Here is an 18,903-nt window from a genome sequence, read left to right on the forward strand (position 1 = left end):
TTGAATTCAACAACCTCTGAGATCAAGAATTAGCCTTGGCTTTGTTGCAATACCTGGAGAAATTGGGGAACACAAGGCACGCTCGGCCTTTCTCAGATTCCTGTCATCTGGGCCCAACCTTTCCCAAGGGCACCCGTCAGAGGTTTCTATGCCTTAAACTCAAAGACACCAGCTAGGTTCTTGCTCCCAACATACTGACTTTCGGCAACTACCATGGCAACTTCTGCTGTCAAGTGCCACCACTGAACTTTCATAACTGTACATTCCAGCTTCTCTCCAGCCCTAGTACTCCACATAGTTGTAAACACTCTCTACATTCCTGATGGCTCACTTTCTCTGAGGCCACCTCTGCAGCTGGATCAACACACCCAGCTCAGCGCCAGCCCTCAAGTCCAACACCGTGGTCCCATCATGTCTCTCATCTAATACTGATCAATCACAGGGAGAAAACCTTCTGCTGCACACCAAAACCAAATCAGTGAAAAATAATCAGAAAACTGCAAGTTGTGCAGGTGGAAACCACAGATGTTACCTTTTATTTTGAAGACTTTAAATAATATCATATATTTCCACTACCTTAGTTTTGACATGACTTTTTAAATTTCCTATTCATAGGTACCTGACTTTTAGAGGTTTCAGAGAATTTTCTCTCAATGAACATGTAAGATTGATAATTATGATTCTTTACCTATAATAGGTAAGAACTTCCAAATCAGCTTTGGTGCCTTCTTTTGCTTCTTGAGCAAGGTGCCTGATAGCTTTGCCATGAGGTTCCTTATTGCTGTCAATCCAGTAGAGCCAAACTTCTTCATCATCAATGTCATCCGAGAGGATGGAGCTCTCCATGGGGTTGTCTACTTGCATTGAAACCAGCCTTGAAATAAATTATACATACAAAATCAATTAAGGAGCTAACTCACAAATACGACAGGAACTACAATGCTTAGAAATAACGAACAGAAAGAGATTTCTCCCCTATCTGGGCTTACTTAGTTTGAATGAGAATGTCTGCATTGCCTGGGCTCAGCATAAATTTACAGATGAGTTCTTGAGTTACAGGTATAGCAGTGGTATTAGAAACACATAGATCTGACAAATAATCCAAAAACCTGGCAAGAGAAAAAAAAATAAATTGAACACTAAGAAAAGGTACTTCATAGAATAGCACAATAAAAATATCCTTGGGGATATAATGAAAGTAAGTTTTTATATCTATTTTTAATAGCTCCATGCAACATTTTTTAATATGTCGCTTAGTACTGCATCATTAGAAGCAAATTAAGCATCCAATTATTTGTGTTTAATATAAATTTTGTTTCAAAAAAGGATATAAGTTTTCTTCTATTTATCTGGTGATATTCCTCCCATAGCACTGTGACTTACTATGTTTAGAAAATCAGTTATCTGCCCTAAAATGAGACTATCCAAGAACTGAATAACAAAACAAAAGCAGATGAAAGCTAATGCTGTATTGAGTAAAATAGGAAAACAGCACAGTCAAAAGTGGTATGGCCTAGTTGAGTCAAAGGCCCATTTCTACCTTCTACCCATTTCTACATTTATTTGCTGTGCTAATTAGGAAAGAAAACTGTCAGTTTGCTTGACTTCTCTGCATTCATTTCTCCCAGATAAAGCTGCATGTGAAACAGAATTGTGGAATATAAGGAAGAGCATGGAGGATGTTAGGAGAAGGAAGGGAAAAATGAAGGGGGGCATGGAATCAGAGGGGGAGACGAACCATGAGAGACTATGGACTCCAGGAAACAAACTGAGGGTTTTCAAAGGGAGAGGGTATGGGGGATAGGTTAGCCCAGTGATGACAATTAAGGAGGGCACCAATAGCATGGAGCACTGGGTGTTATACACAAACAATGAATCATGGAACACTACGTCAAAAACTAAGGATGTACTGTACGGTGACTAACAGAACATAATAAAAAAATTAAAATTTAAAAAAATGTGAATTTGATGGAATACCGCAATAGTAAGGAATATTACCATAATATTATTCATAAGTAATTATGGTATTATGGTAACATTCCTTACTATTGGGGTATTCTTGTGCAAATTGCTATCTAGGCTTCTGTTTTCTCATCTCTAAAATGTGAATAATAATTTACGATAATAAGCAAGTTGGTGCAGCCACTTTGGAAAACAGTGTGGAGATTCCTTAAGAAATTAAAAATAGAGCTTCCCTATGACCCTGCAATTGCACTACTGGGTATTTACACCAAAGATACAGATGTGGTTAAAAGAAGGGCCATCTGCACCCCAGTGTTCATAGCAGCAATGGCCACAGTCGCCAAACTGTGGAAAGAGCCAAGATGCCCTTCAACAGACAAATGGATAAGGAAGATGTGGTCCATATATACAATGGAGTATTATGCCTCCATCAGAGAGGATGAATACCCAACTTTTATACAAATTTTTTTTTTAAAGATTTTATTTATTTGTCAGAGAGAGAGGGAGAGAGAGCGAGCACAGGCGGACAGAATGGCAGGCAGAGGCAGAGGGAGAAGCAGGCTCCCCGCCAAGCAAGGAGCCCGATGTGGGACTTGATCCCGGGACGCTGGGATCATGACCCGAGCCGAAGGCAGCTGCTTAACCAACTGAGCCACCCAGGCGTCCCTGAATACCCGACTTTTGTATCAACAAGAATGGGACTGGAAGAGATTATGCTAGTGAAATAAGTGAAGCAGAGAAAGTCAATTATCATATGATTTCACTTATTTTTAGAGCATAAGGAATAACACAGAAGGCATGGGGAGATGAAGAGGAGAAGGGAGTTGAGGGAAATTGGAGGGGAAGACAAACCATGAGAGACTGTGGACTCTGAGAAACAAACTGAGGATTTTGGAGGGGAGGGGAATGGGGTGATGGGTGAGCCTGGTGGTGGGTATTAAGGAGGGCACGTATTGCATGGAGCACTGGGTATGGTGCATAAACAATGAATTTTGGAACACTGAAAAGAAATAAAATAAAATGAAAAAATATATAATATATTGATAATATTACAATAATATACAACCAGTGTACCTCATGGAAATGTACAAGGACTTAAACAAGACAATGTACATGAAAATATTTTGAAAAACTAGAATTACTATAAAAACATAAAAGATCAAAATGAAAGTCACTCATATTTAAATATGTCTATAAAATGTTTTAATTTCCAATAAGGTAATAACTCTATGATTCATAATTATTATAAAAGCAAACCTAACATAGTTTTGTCCATGAAAGTTAGTGATGTGAAAGAATTCCACTTGTAGGGGTGCTTGGGTGGCTCGATCAGTTAAGGGTCCATATCTTGATTTTGGCTCAGGTCATAATCTCATGGTTATGGGATCAAACTCCTGCATCAGGATCTGTGCTCAGCAGGGAGTCTTAAGGATTCTCTCCCCCTCTCCCTCTGCCCCTCCCCGCCACTCATGCAGTCTCTCTCTCAAATAAATAAATCTTTAAAAAAAAGAATTCCAACTTTTAAAATGTTCCAAAAATAAAGCAAAAAGCTCTTTTGCAAAAAGAATAATAATAAAATAAAATAAAGCACAATCCCCACTAGTAAAGAATACTGCATAACCACTTCAAACCTTGGCTCACGATTTCTCCTGAGTAAACTGACAAATGTTTCTATTTCTTTTGCTGTGATATGTTTCTCTAGTAGTTTTCTGTTGTTGTGCAACAAAGCTGTGATGGTATCTTCTGCCAAAATATCATAGCCAATCTGGGACTGCATGACACAGAAATTCTTAGCAATATATTCCTGCAAAGAAGAAAGACTGTCAGAATATGCTGCCAAACAGCTTAGAAATAACAGGTTCTATTAGAGTCAGCAATATCGATTAATTTATTCGTAACAAAAACTCAAATTCATCATCCAAAGAAAAGCAATAATCTTTCAATAAATATGGTTTTTTGTGAAAGGAAATTGAAACATATGAGCATGTGCCTAATTTAAATTATAATAGAAAGTTATATACATAGAAATATTTAATGTGGGTACTTATATTCTGAAAGCATAGGTGGGAAAAACAAAAATAAACCTAGTTAAAATAACAATTTCTTTCAACATGGTAAGTTTTACATGCCTAACAGAGGCCCTTCTTCTAATTCACACTGAAAGTCATAACCATTGACTGTATCATAACTACAGAAAGAAAATGACTCTGATATTTCATTCATGAGGCTTGACATCTATCCTGTTACATGAAGAGCCCAGGCTGACTTGCAGTGATTTCTTTTTTGTGCATGTCCGAATCTATTAAATCTTCTATTCAAAACAGAGATAAAATCCCATACCACTTTTTATCTTAAAAAGCTACCATACAAGATAATATGAATAATCAATCACTTCAGTGACCAGGTCATTCATCCCATAAATACTTCTTGAGAGCCTACTACATTCCAGGCTGTTTGAGAGACTAGACATATATATGGCACCAAACAAGATAGGTGAGTTCTCGTGAAGCCTACCTCTCACTGTGAAAAAAAGGCAGTAAATGAAATAATAAATATGATCCTTTTATATGTTAATAAGTGAAGTGAAACAAAGGGATGGCTTGAGCTGGGATGGAAAATACAGGAATGATCAAAAGGGGGCAGCCATGGGGAGAGAAACATCTAGGTAGGCAGCAGAACCACGTTCTTTGTGCTCTACAAACAAAGGTGGCCCACATAGCTACAGTGTAGTACATGAAGGAGAAAACAAGAGCTGAAATTGGAGAGGTAGGTCCTTGGGAGCCAGGGTAAAGGGCCAAAATGTTATTCTAAGAGCAAGAAAAAGCCAGAGAGTTTCAGTCATGCATGACTTAGTCTGCTCCTCATTCTCCACACTGACTCTTCTACCTTCCAAGTCACTATTGCTCATGTCCTGTATTCTGTTTATAAGCAAGAATCCCACACAACCATAGACAGACCTGGTAACTAACCCCTTCCACACTCCACAGTTCTCACTTCAGATTCTTGGGGATTCTCGTTGGGAATATATTTCTGGTTCTATCATGGGCATATTTATTGATTGGAAAGTATTTTTGCCTTAGGTAAAATTTACTGGAACCTAGCTACTCCTTGAAAATGATACAGGTTGCACAAATCTAATTATATTCTAAGCAGCAATTTTGTGACCTTTCAAAATGTTAGCTTTATATTGAGTAACCAGTTAAGTAAAGTAAATGTCTTCTGTTAGTGTATCATTTTAAAGACATGTATTGATTTACACACTTTTATGGCTATTGTATTCATACCCTAGTATAAGGCAAACTTCCAAGATATTTGATAAATAGATCAAGATACTGATAAAAAATATCAAATCAAGTTAGAGGTTGTCACCAAATTCTATAAATAGTAGTAAATAGACCCTCAACCTTAAAGACCTGGGTTAGCACAAAATCACAAAAGAGCTCCCTATTAAGACTCTGTACAATACAGATGAGCTAAAGGAAAACAAGACAATTAGGCAAAAAGTAGAAAGTAAAGCTGCTCTATGCTTAACAAAAGCATTCCTGATTCAAAACAAATGAGAACAAGATTATTCAACTATCACTGAAATTGAGTTGGAGCATACATGAGAACATAAGGGAAAACAAAATCTAACCCCCAATGGGTACTTGTCAGCTCAATGATCTACGCCTTGGAAAGAGAGCCCAAAAGAGACAAAAAGTGCCCCCCTACAGTCATATGCTCTAAAGAAACCCAGAAAGCAGGTCCCCTAAAGGGAATAATCATTTACCTGGAATAGTCATGTGCCTGGGTCAGGTGAACTAAGAACAAAGAAGAAGAAGAATTACAGGGGCAGTGTGTGTGTGTGTGTGTGTGTGCGCGCGCGCGTGTGCATGTGTGTGCATGCGTGTGTTTCCACCTATCAGAAGAATGAATGTTTTCAGAGGGAAAATGCAGACACCTCAACACATTAGGGGCAGGAGTCCCCAGCTAAGACTAAAAAGAGTGAGAAAACATTTTGTGTGCCAGATGAAGAAAGGACATCAGTTAAGATGTGCTGCCTAGGGAATTTACCAGGGACCAGCTGAACAACCACACCCAAGGAGATGGGGCACTGAAGCCAGGGCAGTGATATAGAATGGAAGCTCCTGGGACCCCTCCAAAGGCTGAGCACAATCAAGAATGGCATACATTCTGAGCCCATGGGACTCAGAGCACCAGGTAAATTCTGTAGACCTGTTGGTTTCTCCAGTTAATCCAAGCTCTCTAACCCGCACTGCTCATGTGTGTAGAGCTGTGGCTTATCCAGCAAAGTAGATATTTCCAGACCCAAGAAGACAAATGAGGCGAGGTGGCATACAGTTAGCAACCTCTAGCCCCCATCTCCACCTCAGACCCCCACAGAATAACACGAGCCTTAATATTGGGGGATTTCTGGGACATTGATTCTCTCAGGGCTTGAAGGTCCACCGTTTAACATCCTGGAACTTGATTTCTCTTCCATTTTAATGCAATGCAGGAAAGCTGGAGGAAAGAATTTCAACAGCAGTATTTCTAATTGGAAGGAAAGGCTGTTTATAATAGGATTATATTCAGAAGTCTTTAAGGATTTGTTTATATTGTCCTCTCCCTCACTCCTTTGCTCCTTGCCAAATTATTTATCTTCTAACTAGTCTATTTTACATATTCTTTTTAGACTCTTCTTCAATCTTGAAATAGAATTTCAAAGCCAATGTATTTTAACAGATTTTTTTTAAAGCAAATTCTTTTTTTTTTGCCAAAAAACTTTCAAACTACTAAGAGGCAAAATGTGATAATTAAGAGTCTGGGTTTGAATATTGGCTCTGGTTTTAGCACTGTGTAATCTCTGGCAAGTGATTTAACCTCTCTGTGCTTCAGTTCCTCATCTTACCTGAGTTAAGTTACGAAAAGTGCTTAGAACTGGGCCTGGTAGGAAGTAAGCACTCAATTAACACAACTAACTATTCCCAAATAAACGCCAGCCTCTGGGCCTGACGTCCTGGCCTAAGTGGCTCAGCCCAACCTGCCTCACCCAGGCCTCTCTCTCCCACTAAACTAATCAATGAAATTTACTGAAATCCACACTTTTCTCCCAAACTGGTTAAGAGAAACACAGGATGCTAATTTAGGAAATGATAATTAGTTTTCAATAACTTTATATTAAACAAATGCATATTATTAAACGCATTGGAAAATATCGTGTATTTTTAAGATAAAAGTGAGACTTAAAAGAAATTTCATTGCCATTGGCAACTTTTAGCTTGAGCCCTAGGTTCCCTATCCTCCACAGTTAGGACTCTCTTGGGACAAAAGTGCCCTTTTTTTAGCACCCATCACTCTCTCTTTATACACTTCTTCACTGAAATGCCTGTTCCCATACAATTTACGAAAATGAGTCTCATCCTCCTCAAATACTTCCTTCTCCAAGCATCCTGCCTGGGCACTCAGCCGCACTGAGCTCTCTCTCTCTTCTGAATTCCCGAATGCTGCCTTTTCTCTCTCATGTCTCCATTTTGCCGCTCCCTTTATGTTTCAGATATACCTACCATATCTTCACTGCCAGACAAGGAAGTCTTTGCCTACACGTGAGGATGTGGAATTTCACATGTTCCTAGAAATGTCAAGAAATGTCTCCCTCCTCTTTATATAACACATCCAGCATGCCTCCTGCCTAGCAAAAGTTAATACCATGCACAAAGACCTCAGACATCTTCCCCCCAGAGATTCTACTTGTACACAGAAGAATAAATACATACGTCAGCACAAAAATACTTACAGGTCATTTTTGTGTGTTGTCAATATAAAACATTTCATTGCAGAGTGGAAATTCCCATTCCTATTTTATGTATTTGAGAACAGTAACAAAGAACCTGCTTTTACTTTAAATGTTAAGCAGAGGCAAAGAAGTTTAACAAAAATGTTAAACAGAGGCAACGACGGCAGCCTCCAACCTGGTTTTTCCGATAGTCCTGTTGTGAATGTCTCAGCACACGGTAACACAGCCTCAGCATATACTTGTAGGGAGCGTATCTTTGGTCCCCCAGATCTTCAAGTCTCAGCATTGAGCCTTCTCCTGCCTTCTCTTTAAAGGGTGCTTTGAGAATCCCAAATACCTAATTAGGAAAAAACAAACAAACAAACAAAAAAAAACACCTATTCTGATGAATGGAGGTTTATGTTTTACAAATAAATACATTGACTCAAACACACTTTTGTAATATTTGAGGAGAATTCAGGTAAAGGAAAAAGAAGATTTAGAATATAGAACCAACATACTAAGCAACAGAAAAAAATACCTTAAGGATTTAAAGGATTCCTTAAATTGACAAAAACTTTTCAATAAAATACTTAATTTTGTTTAGAAATTATATTTTATTAAAATAAGAAATATCGGGGGCGCCTGGGTGGCTCAGTGGGTTAAGCCTCTGCCTTCAGCTCAGGTCATGGTCTCAGGGTTCTGGGATCTAGCCCCGCATCGGGCTCTCTGCTCAGCGGGGAGCCTGTTTCCCCCTCTCTCTCTGCCTGCCTCTCTGATCTCTCTCTGTGTCAAATAAATAAATGAAATCTTTAAAAAAAAAAAGAAGAAGAAGAAGAAGAAATATAGGGATGCCTGGGTGGCTCATTCTGTTGGGCGTCTGCCTTTGGCTCAGGTCAAGATCTCAGGAGCCAGCTGGCATCAGGCTCCCTGCTCAGCAGGGAGTCTGCTTACCCTCTCCCTCTGCTCTTCCCCCCCGCTCATGCTCTCTTTCCCTCTCTCAAATAATAAATAAAATCTTTTTAAAAAATTAAATTAAATTAAAATATAAAGATGTCGGGGTTGTACCAAATTATGTGAAACATAATCAAATGAACTAAAAAAGTTTCATTCTGTAGGCTTTATAATTACTTCTATTAATGTTCTATAACTTTTTAAATCAAAATAATATAAAGGAAACATTTACTTTTCATCTGAAATTGACATCAGAAAATGACCTCCAAGTACTGCCTCCAAACCTCTTCAGAAGAGTTCATTTATTGTTCTTGGTACATAACAATGTCGCCAAATCAATGAATGTATCAGGATTCAAATAAATAAAGTGCCACTTGGGCAGCTGGTAGTATGTAATGACTCACATCATACCAAGGTGAGCAGCTGGGAAACAGCTAAAAAGCATTGAGGAATCTAACTCTTTGAGGCAACAGGACAGCAGGTAAGGTCACCCAGGGATGAGCTGGTAGGATGAGTAAATTTTTATGAGGACTCACCTATCCAAGGGCATGAGTATTAATACAAGAAACCAAAACAGAAAGTTCACGAACTACAGTACAAATTAGCATTACTTCAATAATTTTATATTCACTAAACCTTGCATTTTATATTTAAAATACTGAAATAAAAGATTAGACATATGTTGGTTGAAATAATATTAATAAATCATTCGAGGTCCTAAAAGTCCTTGAAATCAAATGTTTTATACAAAAGAATGCTAATGTCAGAAAAGCCTTTGTCTCATTAGATTTGCAACCTTTATTTTCTTTGAGAGAAATGTTGATTTTATATTTTCAGACAATCAGCCATGGAATATTAATCGGCAATATGTCTACTGTTCTCCTTTCCCAACTCCACAAGAATACATATATTAATAACAAGATTTTTTTTTTATTTTTTAAGTATCTTCCTTGCAGAAGCCCATTACTGTGTACGGCAATTAACCAAATAAAAAAAAAACACAGAAAAGTAGGCATGCCCATATGTGCATATTATCAGGAAGGAATTAATTTACCGGTGTGTTATGAACAATTTCTGAAAGACATAGTATAAGTGCAGCTCTAGACTTCCAGGGAAAAAACTAGAATATTGTACAGAGTACTTGTGAGCTGATGACTAGACTGCCCCACTTTCTAGGGAAGAGAGAGACAGAAGTAGGAAGTAGATGGAAATGGCACTTTCCAAGTTATCCTGGAAATTCTAACCTAGAAAATTATTCCAGCATGTTTTCTGGAGATAGTCTGACCCTGTAGGTTTTGTGAGAGGTCTGCAGGAAGCTGTCTCTACGATGGCCCCACTGATCCCTGCCTCCTGGAATTTACTCTAGAACACAATAGAACTGATAAGATGTCACTTCTCAGACTGAGTTATAAAAAAGACTGTAGCTTCCATCTAGGTGCCCTCTCTTATTCTTTCTTGGATCCCTCATTTCTAAGGAAAGAAGCTTCCCAGTCTCAAGGCAGTCCTAGTAGAGGCCCGTGGGAGTGCGCTGGGAAGTGAATCCTCTTCAGTTCAAGCCTGAGATGACTGCAGCCCCAGGCAACACCTTGAAAGGCAACCTTGTGGAATCCTCTGAGCAAGAACCACCACCTAAGCCATTCCCAGAGATTCCTAAGCCACTCCCAGATTCAGAAACTGTGTAACTAGTATCTGTAGTTTTCAGCCTAGAAGTCTTGGGGTAATTTATTACACGGCAATAGTTTATTACACGGCAATAGTTAACTAACACAAGGACTTCCCTGATGCTACAATTCAAAAAAACTAAATATGCAAATGTAGTATATGAAACATTCACCTGTGCCAATATGTTTTGTTCCCTCATTAATTTTTGACGTTCTCGGTTTGGCTTAGTGATAACCACATCCAGAACTTCTTGTCCATTATTAAGTACATCAGCCACAAAGAAGATGAGGTCTTCCAATAATTTGGTTACAAACCTATCATAAAATGAAAAGGAATTTTTACTCTAGTTTTGGAAAATATTTTTTAATAAACACTTAAGGACTGAAACATTAGAACATTGAGAGTACTTTGTAATAAACATTCTTTCACCAACAAAATACCTAATTCAGTTGACATTTACCTAAATCTTTACAAAGAACATGCCTTCTCCAGCTCCTGCAGCCCCCAGTCCTGCCTCAAGTTTCTAGTCAAGTATTTGCAAAGACAATTATGAAATAAAGCCACATGAGCCCCAAAAGGAGATGAGTTGATAGGCTAACACCACCAGATCCTTTTCTATGACTAACCAGCAGAGTATTTCTGCTTAAGGGAGGACAGCTCAATTTCTAAATTTCTAAATTCAAATCATTTTTCTACTATTGACTCAAACTACATTTCCTAATACTTACCACACTTCTATATCTCCAATGAACAGAACAGGAAAAACCTAAATGATCTGTGAGCAGATTCAGAGCAAGCAGTCAGCTGTTCTAAACTGTTCTTAAACTAGGGATGCCTGGGTGGCTCAGTCAGGTAAGCATCTGCCCTTGGCTCAGGTAATGATCTCGGAGTCCTGGGATTGAGTCCCACATCAGGCTCTTTGCTCAATGGGGAGGCTGCTTCTCCCTCTCCTGCCATTCCCCCCCTGCTTGTGCTCTCTCTCTCTCTCTCTCTGTCAAATAAATAAAATTTTTAAAAAAATTTTTTAATAGTAAAAAAAACCTGTTCTTAAACTATTACCTGATCTACAAAAATCATATCAGTCTAAAATCATACACTAATGTTCACCTTTAACTCTACATTGTAGTTATTAAATATTACTTGAATTTCAGAGGCATTTAGAATCTGAAGTATCTTGAAAACCCTTCCTCCCTTAGCTGTCTTGTTTCTCCTTCCTGTCTGCTCTTTATCGTGTTCCATATGAATTTTTAAATGTTTTAATTTTTGAAAAATTTTGTCCAGCAAATACATACACATATATGTATCTATACATGTCAGCATATCATTCACTATTATTAGCATGGTCAATCATGATGGCATCAATAAGAAAACTACAATATAAAAGATTCAACAAATCCAGAAAAGTGTAGAATGGATTCAGTTAGGAAATATCTTGATCTGTCTCTGATCTACCTTCTAAAAGAGAAAGTAACTTTCTTGGAGCCAAATGGACATACCTTAATCCAGAATTTAGCCACCTACAGCCAAATTTTAGCCTATTTCCAGGAATCATAAATTCTACTCCAACACTCCAGAGATTCTATGTTTTCTTGGGGTAACTATTTTAAATTTTAACCCAATCTGTTTCTTTTAAAAAATTGTGCCTGTGTAGGATTCACTCTCATAATCTTTGAGGGCAACCACAGAAATGTATATGATTTGTGTGCATTGAAATGTGGTGTGAATTTCTTTTGAAATTTTGACTTAATGTCCTCCAAATCATTCTGGTATTCCTAAAAACAAAAATTATTTTCAGCCCAGGTTTCTTCAACCAACTGAAATAAAGTTGAACTTCAGTTGCTATCTGTTCAATCTACAAGTCGAGTTTGAGCATAAATAGATGTATTTTCTTTTAAAATTATTAATATTCTTTTTCTCCTGTTTCAAGTTAAATGTGTTCCAATATTTAGACATCTAAGAAAGCACAACTGTGGGACAGCTACAAATCACTCTGCTTCAAAGTCTTCCAAATGGCCTCAACTGGGGACAGTTACTGGAATGACGATCAATTAACAGTCTTAATGGAGGATCACTATACATTAGTCCTGCTTACACAACCTGGTTCCTCTGCTGATGGGGCAATGGAAGGCAAGAAAACCAGTCTTGTCTCTTAACCTCTGAAACTTTTTTCCCCCTTTTCACCTCAAGCACCCCATCTGTGGCAAAGCTACTGGGTTTTTTCATTTTAGATCAAACTCAATTCTATACTCAGAAGTGGTTTGTCCTACTAAATCATTCAATCTTATTTGCTTGTACTAAAGACTTTTGTGAGACTGTCATACGTGGAAATGATAACTAAAATATATTGTTTGAAAGATATACCTAAAAAAATAAAAAGCTCTGTGGATTAGGAACAAAATAAGAAAAACACAGCCAGGAGTGCCCAGGTGGCTCAGTAAGTTAAGTGTTTGCCTTTGGCTCAGGTCCTGATCCTGGGGTCCTGAGATCGAGTCCCGCATTGGGCTTCCTGCTCAGCAATGAGCCTACTTCTCCCTCTTCCTCTCCCCCATCCCCTACTTGAGCTCACTCTCTCTCAAATAAATAAATCTTTAAAAAAAAAAAAAGAAAGAAAGAAAGAAAAGAAAACAAAAGAAAAAACACAGTGATAAGCAAGGATACTGTTCAATCCTTGCCAGATAACTGGGACTAACAGCACATGGTAGGGAACTAAGCTGAAGACATGAAAGCAGGTATTAAAGGAGGTTTTCCATCTCTTAAAAGAACCTTAAAACTCGGTGGCTCCTTTTCAGCTCTGGCTATGCAGTGGTAGCAGGAAAGAGAGGAAATTCATGACAGGACTGGACCTCACCACCTGTGATCTCAACAGCTGAGCCTCAAATTACCACAGGACTCGGAATCTTAGTCCTCAGTTTCACTCCTCAACTAGCTGAGACGCGCCAAGTGGAGGCAACCATGAAACTGATAGAGGAGATAAGCAAATGAAAAGAAAGGAAAAGCAAAACCACACACCTAAGAAGAGCCTGCATATTCAAATTCCAAAGCACAAGGGGAAAACGGACATGAAGCCAGACCCACCATATGTAAAAATCAAGAGGCCAGAGCACTGGGTGGTCCAGTCTGTGAAGTGTCTGACTCATGATTTTGGCTCAGGTCATGATCTCATGGATCATGGGATCGAGCCCCATGTTGGGCTCTGTGCTGGGCATGGAGCCTGCTTGAGCTTTTCCCTCTCTCTATGCCCTCACCCCACGCATTCTCTCTTGAGCACTCTCTTCTCCCAAATAAATAAAAAAGCCTTTAAGAGAAAAATCAAGAGGCCAATTCATTACCAACAAAATGCAAGTAACAGAACAATTTCGAAATGATTTTTAAATAAGTTTTTTTCCATCACCAAAGAGATTAAGAAAGCAATTATATACCAAAAACGACAAACATATCTTAAAAAGGCAGATATGAATGAAAAGGTGGATACACATGAGAACCAACAGAAAACTGAGAAATAAAATTATAATCATTTAAATAAAAATCTAATTCATGAAGTTAAACTATTCTGTACACTTTCTAAGAAAAATTAGTGATTCGTAAGACAGTATCAAAAATCAATCCAGAAAGCAGCACAGAGAGATTTAAAAAGGAAAATTATAAAAAGAAAGTTAAGAGATAAAGAGGATCAATTAAGAGGCTCAAACATATATTTAATGGGCATTCCAAGAGAGAGGAAAGAGGGAAAAGATTAAGAAGTAGCATTTGAAAGAAAATGGCTGAAAACTTCAGAATTAAAGGAAAACATAAGTACACAGAGTAAAAGCATACCTTAAATGTTAGGTGGGAAAAACAAAAATTAAATTTCCTTAAGTTTAAAGAATAAAAGGTTTTTTTAATGAACTCACAGATACAGAGAACAGATTGCCAGACGTGAAGTGAAAGGTAAAAGGAGTGAGTGAAATGGGTGAAGAAAGTCAAAAGGTACAAACTTCCAGTTATACAATAAATAAGTCCTGGGGGTGTAATGTACAGCATAGTGGCAATAATTAAAATACTCTATCATATATTGAGCAGTTGCTATGAGAGTAAATCTTTAAAGCTCTCATCACAAGAAAATAAAATTTCTCTAAGTCTATATGGTGACAGATGTTAACTACACTTACTGTAGTGACCATATCATGATATACACAAATATCAAGCAATAATGTTGTACACCTGAAACTAATATAATGTTGTATGTCAACTGTACCTCAATTTTTTTAAATGCATTAAAAATTTCCTTGTAAATACACCAGAGTAAAACTTCAGGATATCAAAGACAAAGAAAAATATACAAAATTACCAAAAGTAAAGCATAAAGGTCAATAAAGTAAAAATTCCATCAGCAAAAGACTTCTTAATGAAAACAAAATATGTCTAAAAATAATTACATTATAGCCTTAAAATATTAAGGGAAAATAACTGTCAAGCTAACATTCTATATACAGTTAAAATAGTACTTAAGAGTGGCAGCAAAATAAATATGTTTTCATATATTCAAAAATTCAGAGGATTTAAAACCCATAGACACTGACTGAACAGCTTTAAGGAATAAATTTCAGCAAGCAGAAGAAGTAAAATATAACAAGAAATACAATTCATAGTAAAGCTAGTTTTTAAAAATAAAAAATTTAATGAAAAAGTGGTATATCATAATTTATAGGATACATCTACTTCTTTGTAGGTATCAACTATTATTAAAAGAAAATTTTAAACAAAATTTACACAGAACTATGGTTCTAGACAAATATTCCAAGAAAGATGTGAAGGAGAGTATCAGTGCATTTTCTCCCATGAGCAAAAAGTACTTTTCTCCCATGAGCAGAAGAAATAAATATTTAATAGCTTCAAATTTTATAGGAAAGAATATGCAGTTATGCAGTTAAAATGAATGGCAAGAATTTAAGGGCAATTGCTAAAGAATAGCAACATGACCTAAAGCTTTTAAACCAGTACAGGAAAAAGAAAAATGGGGAATATAAATTTTATCACTCTAACAGAAAGCAAGAAGGTAGAGGGAAAAGAAAAAAAAAAAAAAACTACACTAAAGAAAAAAATTAGAATAAATCCAAACACATTATTTCCTTTTTTTTTTCTTAAGAGAGATTTTAAAAAGGAGAGATTTTATTTATTTATCTGAGAGAGAGAGAGAGTGATCGAGAGAGAAGGAGCAGGGGGAGAAGCAGACTCCTGGCAAGAGGGGAGCCCAGGATCACGACCTGAGACAAAGGCAGACATTTAACCGACTGAGCTACCCAGGCACGCCTGAACACGTTTCTTAAATGAAAACGATTTAAAGACTATCAGATTCTATTTTTATTTTATTTATATATTTATTTATTGGCCTCAGGTCTTCTATTTTTTTTTACACTTATCATGCTGTGAGTTCACAGAGAATGGGTTCCAGGAGTTCAGGATCCCTTCCATTGGTTCTCACAAAGTGTGTTTCTCGGGGCAGAACAGGCTGGAGCTTCCATTGAACCCAAGTACCTTTCTTTTCTGTTTCCTTCTTTTTCTGTTTATTTTCCTTCATACTGTGCAGGCAGCTATCTCTGTTCTTTGAGTGCTTAATATGCATTAATCCTCTTGGCAACAGTCCTACCCTTGCTGGTTTACAACAATGCCAACAACATCCTGGGAAACGTTGTAGACCCTTCCAGCTTTGCCATGGTAACATGTGTGGGTGTTCCTTTTTGAACAGTGCCCATTCCCTTGATGTTCACAAATCATATATTTACATGTACGTGGCCCAAGGAATCACTCCATGTTTTCTAAAAGGCCTAGAGAATATAGCGGGGGCCCCCTTCTCTTTCTCTTTATGTTGGTCTTTTTGGAGAATTACTGGAAGATGGGGACTCCAGATGAAAGGAATCCAATTAGGTGAGGAGTTAAAATGGTGGAGTAGTAGGGGGACCCTATGCTTGTCTTATCCCTCGAACACATCTAGATAAGTATCAAATCATTCTGAACACCCAAGAAATCGATCTGAGAACTGAGAGCACAAACTACACAACAGGAGGGAGAAAAGAAAGAGATCAGATTAGATTTTTAAAATCTAGCTCTCTGGGGGCACCAGGGTGGCTCAGTCAATTAGTGTCCATCTTTTGATTTCAGCTCAGGTCATGATCTCAGGGTCATGAGATGGAGCCCCACATTGGGCTCTGTGCTCAGCGGGGAGTCTACTTGAGATTCTCTCCTTCTCTCTCCATTTCCCTCTGCCCCTCGCCCACCACTCACTCTCTGTCACTCTCAAATAAATAAATAATATTTTTAAAAATTGTAATAATAAATAAAAAACAAAATCTAGTTCTGTGTTGCTCACAAGAGACACTACTAAAACAAAATGACCAGGAAATCTGAAATAAACTGATATTCAAAAAGCAGCTTTAGACACATACTCAACAGAAGATAGCTAGTGTAGCAACTGTATAACCAGGCAAATAAAATCTAAGGACAAATGGCATTGCTAAGGAAGATACTAACTTTGAATTACAAGGATATCCGATCTGAAAAAGCAAACAAACAAGGATATCAGATGTGGTGATTCTATGTGGGATGACCACTATTCTAGATCCTGAGTTTCTATCGTGAGGAATCAGAACCAACCTCAAACCAGTAAACTGCATAAAAACATGGCCATGGGCTTCTTTGTTCACTGCCACATTATGAGCGTGTGTGCCTGCTGCATGTCACAGCACCTGGCGTGTACCAGGAGTTCAATATACACGAATTAATTACATCTCTGAACTACAAATGCCACTGAGGAAGCCCACATCTCTTTCTGTACCCTCAGAGGTAAAACATGGTGCAGAGATTCTGGTTGAGGACTCTATGCGTCACTTATTCCAGCTCTGAACAGCAGTTAACCCCACCCCATGCTCCCTCCTCTCCCACCCGCTAATATGTTCCCAATACTCTCTATATTGTTCGTGCAACTTTGCGCAGTAAGATGAGAAAATTCCACTGAAAAATATCTGAGGTTGAGGCTCTTGGAGCATAGTGGCTTGTGCCTCTAGAGGCCATACTAGGGCGAGTGAAGGGGGAGCCACGAGTGAGAATTCAAACAATGCCGGCATTTTGAGCTAGATCTGCAATATTCTAACACCTTCCCTCTGACCTTGTCTCATTCTTTCTGGTTTGAGTAAAAGAAGATCTAATAATAACTTCATTCTCTAGAGGGGAAAAAAGTCTGAGTTGTGAAGTATTTTCAGAAAGAATTTTATATTGAATTCTAAAACAGAGAAAATAATGTAAATGCATTCAAGTATGCCAATAAGTTCCACTGTCCTGACAGGCAGCTTTGAATGAATATTGGTGGGAGATGACTTTCCAAAAGTTACTAAATTAAAATCAATAATTGCAACTTGATATTTCTTGGGCATATTTCTCTTTCTTCTGATGTTTCTTTCTTACTCTAAAACATAGGAAAGAAGCAGGGAAAATAAAAATACATGATCCCTGCTCAGTCCTGGGTCCAGTACCTTCCTTCAAGAATCATGAGGGGAGGGACGCCTGGGTGGCTCAGTCGGTTAAGTGTCTGCCTTCAGCTAAGGTCATGATCCAAGGGTCCTATGATGGAGTCCCGCATCAGTCTCCTTGCTTGGCAGGGAGCCTGCTTCTCCCTCTGCCTGCTCTGCCTGCTCTGCCTGCTCTCCCCCTTGCTTGTGCTCTCTCACTCTTTCTCTCTGTTAAATAAATAAATAAAATCTTAAAAAAAAAAAAAAAAGAATCATGAGGGGGCAAGATTCTCTCTGGCAGAAACTGATAAGCAACTTGCTCCCAGTTACAACCAGCTATGGGGGAGGGCTCATATCTACTCTTTACTTGTCCTTTTCCTCAAGAAACACCTTACTATTAGCAAGGGAGACTTTTTAAGTGAGGCTGAGTAAATTTCTGTGCATATATGAGAGTGACAGAGACAAAGAAATGGATTCATCAAAAGGAAGCACTGACAGACAAGTAACAGGCAGATAAAAAGTGTTATCTGATGATCCAGCTTGGATATCTAATTGTCTATAGTCCAGAAGTGTTGGGCAGTTGTGTCAGCTTTTGGCCTTCATTCATTTTTTCCAATGAGGTTTGAGGTACAATTGAATATACAAGAGTTATTTTCAAATTCACATTTGTGAGTGCGAAAACAGAGGTAAGAACAGAAAGTAAGCAGAGAAACAGGTATTCCATTTGTTTGCCTATTTGTGATGTTTTTCTACAGATAGTGGTGGGAAGAAGCAAGTTGGATTTTTGTTCCTTTGTATTATAAGATACATCTAAGGGTGCATAAAACATAAATGTTTAGTTGTGGAATACCTCTAAGGCGACCCCATAAAGCCACCACCCAAAGCAGGAAATTGGACACAGCAGGATGCTCCTTGAATCCCTTCCCTCTCAGGAAAACACCACCCTGATTTTTGTGACAGTTATCTTCTTGCATTTCTTTATAGTTCTGCCAATTGCTTAAGCACTTGAAAGAAACAGAATTTCACTTTGCCCGCTCTTGAACTGTAGAAATAGTATCACAGTGAATGTATCTGTGTCTGGTCCTTGCT

The 18,903-nt window shown here is 38.0% G+C and overlaps 1 protein-coding gene across 2 annotated transcripts in view; it reads right to left on the reverse strand.

Annotated features, from left to right (window-relative positions):
• ITPR2 (inositol 1,4,5-trisphosphate receptor type 2) overlaps positions 1-18,903 on the reverse strand; it is a 491,082-nt gene that overhangs the window by 334,119 nt on the left and 138,060 nt on the right. For both annotated transcript variants that reach the window (XM_047741839.1, XM_047741840.1), the window contains exons 14-18: positions 10,506-10,647; positions 7,914-8,075; positions 3,594-3,766; positions 990-1,109; positions 689-874 (exon numbers count right to left, since the gene is read on the reverse strand). In XM_047741839.1, the coding sequence (XP_047597795.1) occupies positions 689-874; positions 990-1,109; positions 3,594-3,766; positions 7,914-8,075; positions 10,506-10,647 (783 nt within the window). The remainder of the gene's footprint in view (positions 1-688; positions 875-989; positions 1,110-3,593; positions 3,767-7,913; positions 8,076-10,505; positions 10,648-18,903) is intronic.

The sequence above is a fragment of the Lutra lutra genome, chromosome 8, assembly GCF_902655055.1.
Source record: "Lutra lutra chromosome 8, mLutLut1.2, whole genome shotgun sequence".
Lineage (NCBI taxonomy): Eukaryota > Metazoa > Chordata > Mammalia > Carnivora > Mustelidae > Lutra > Lutra lutra.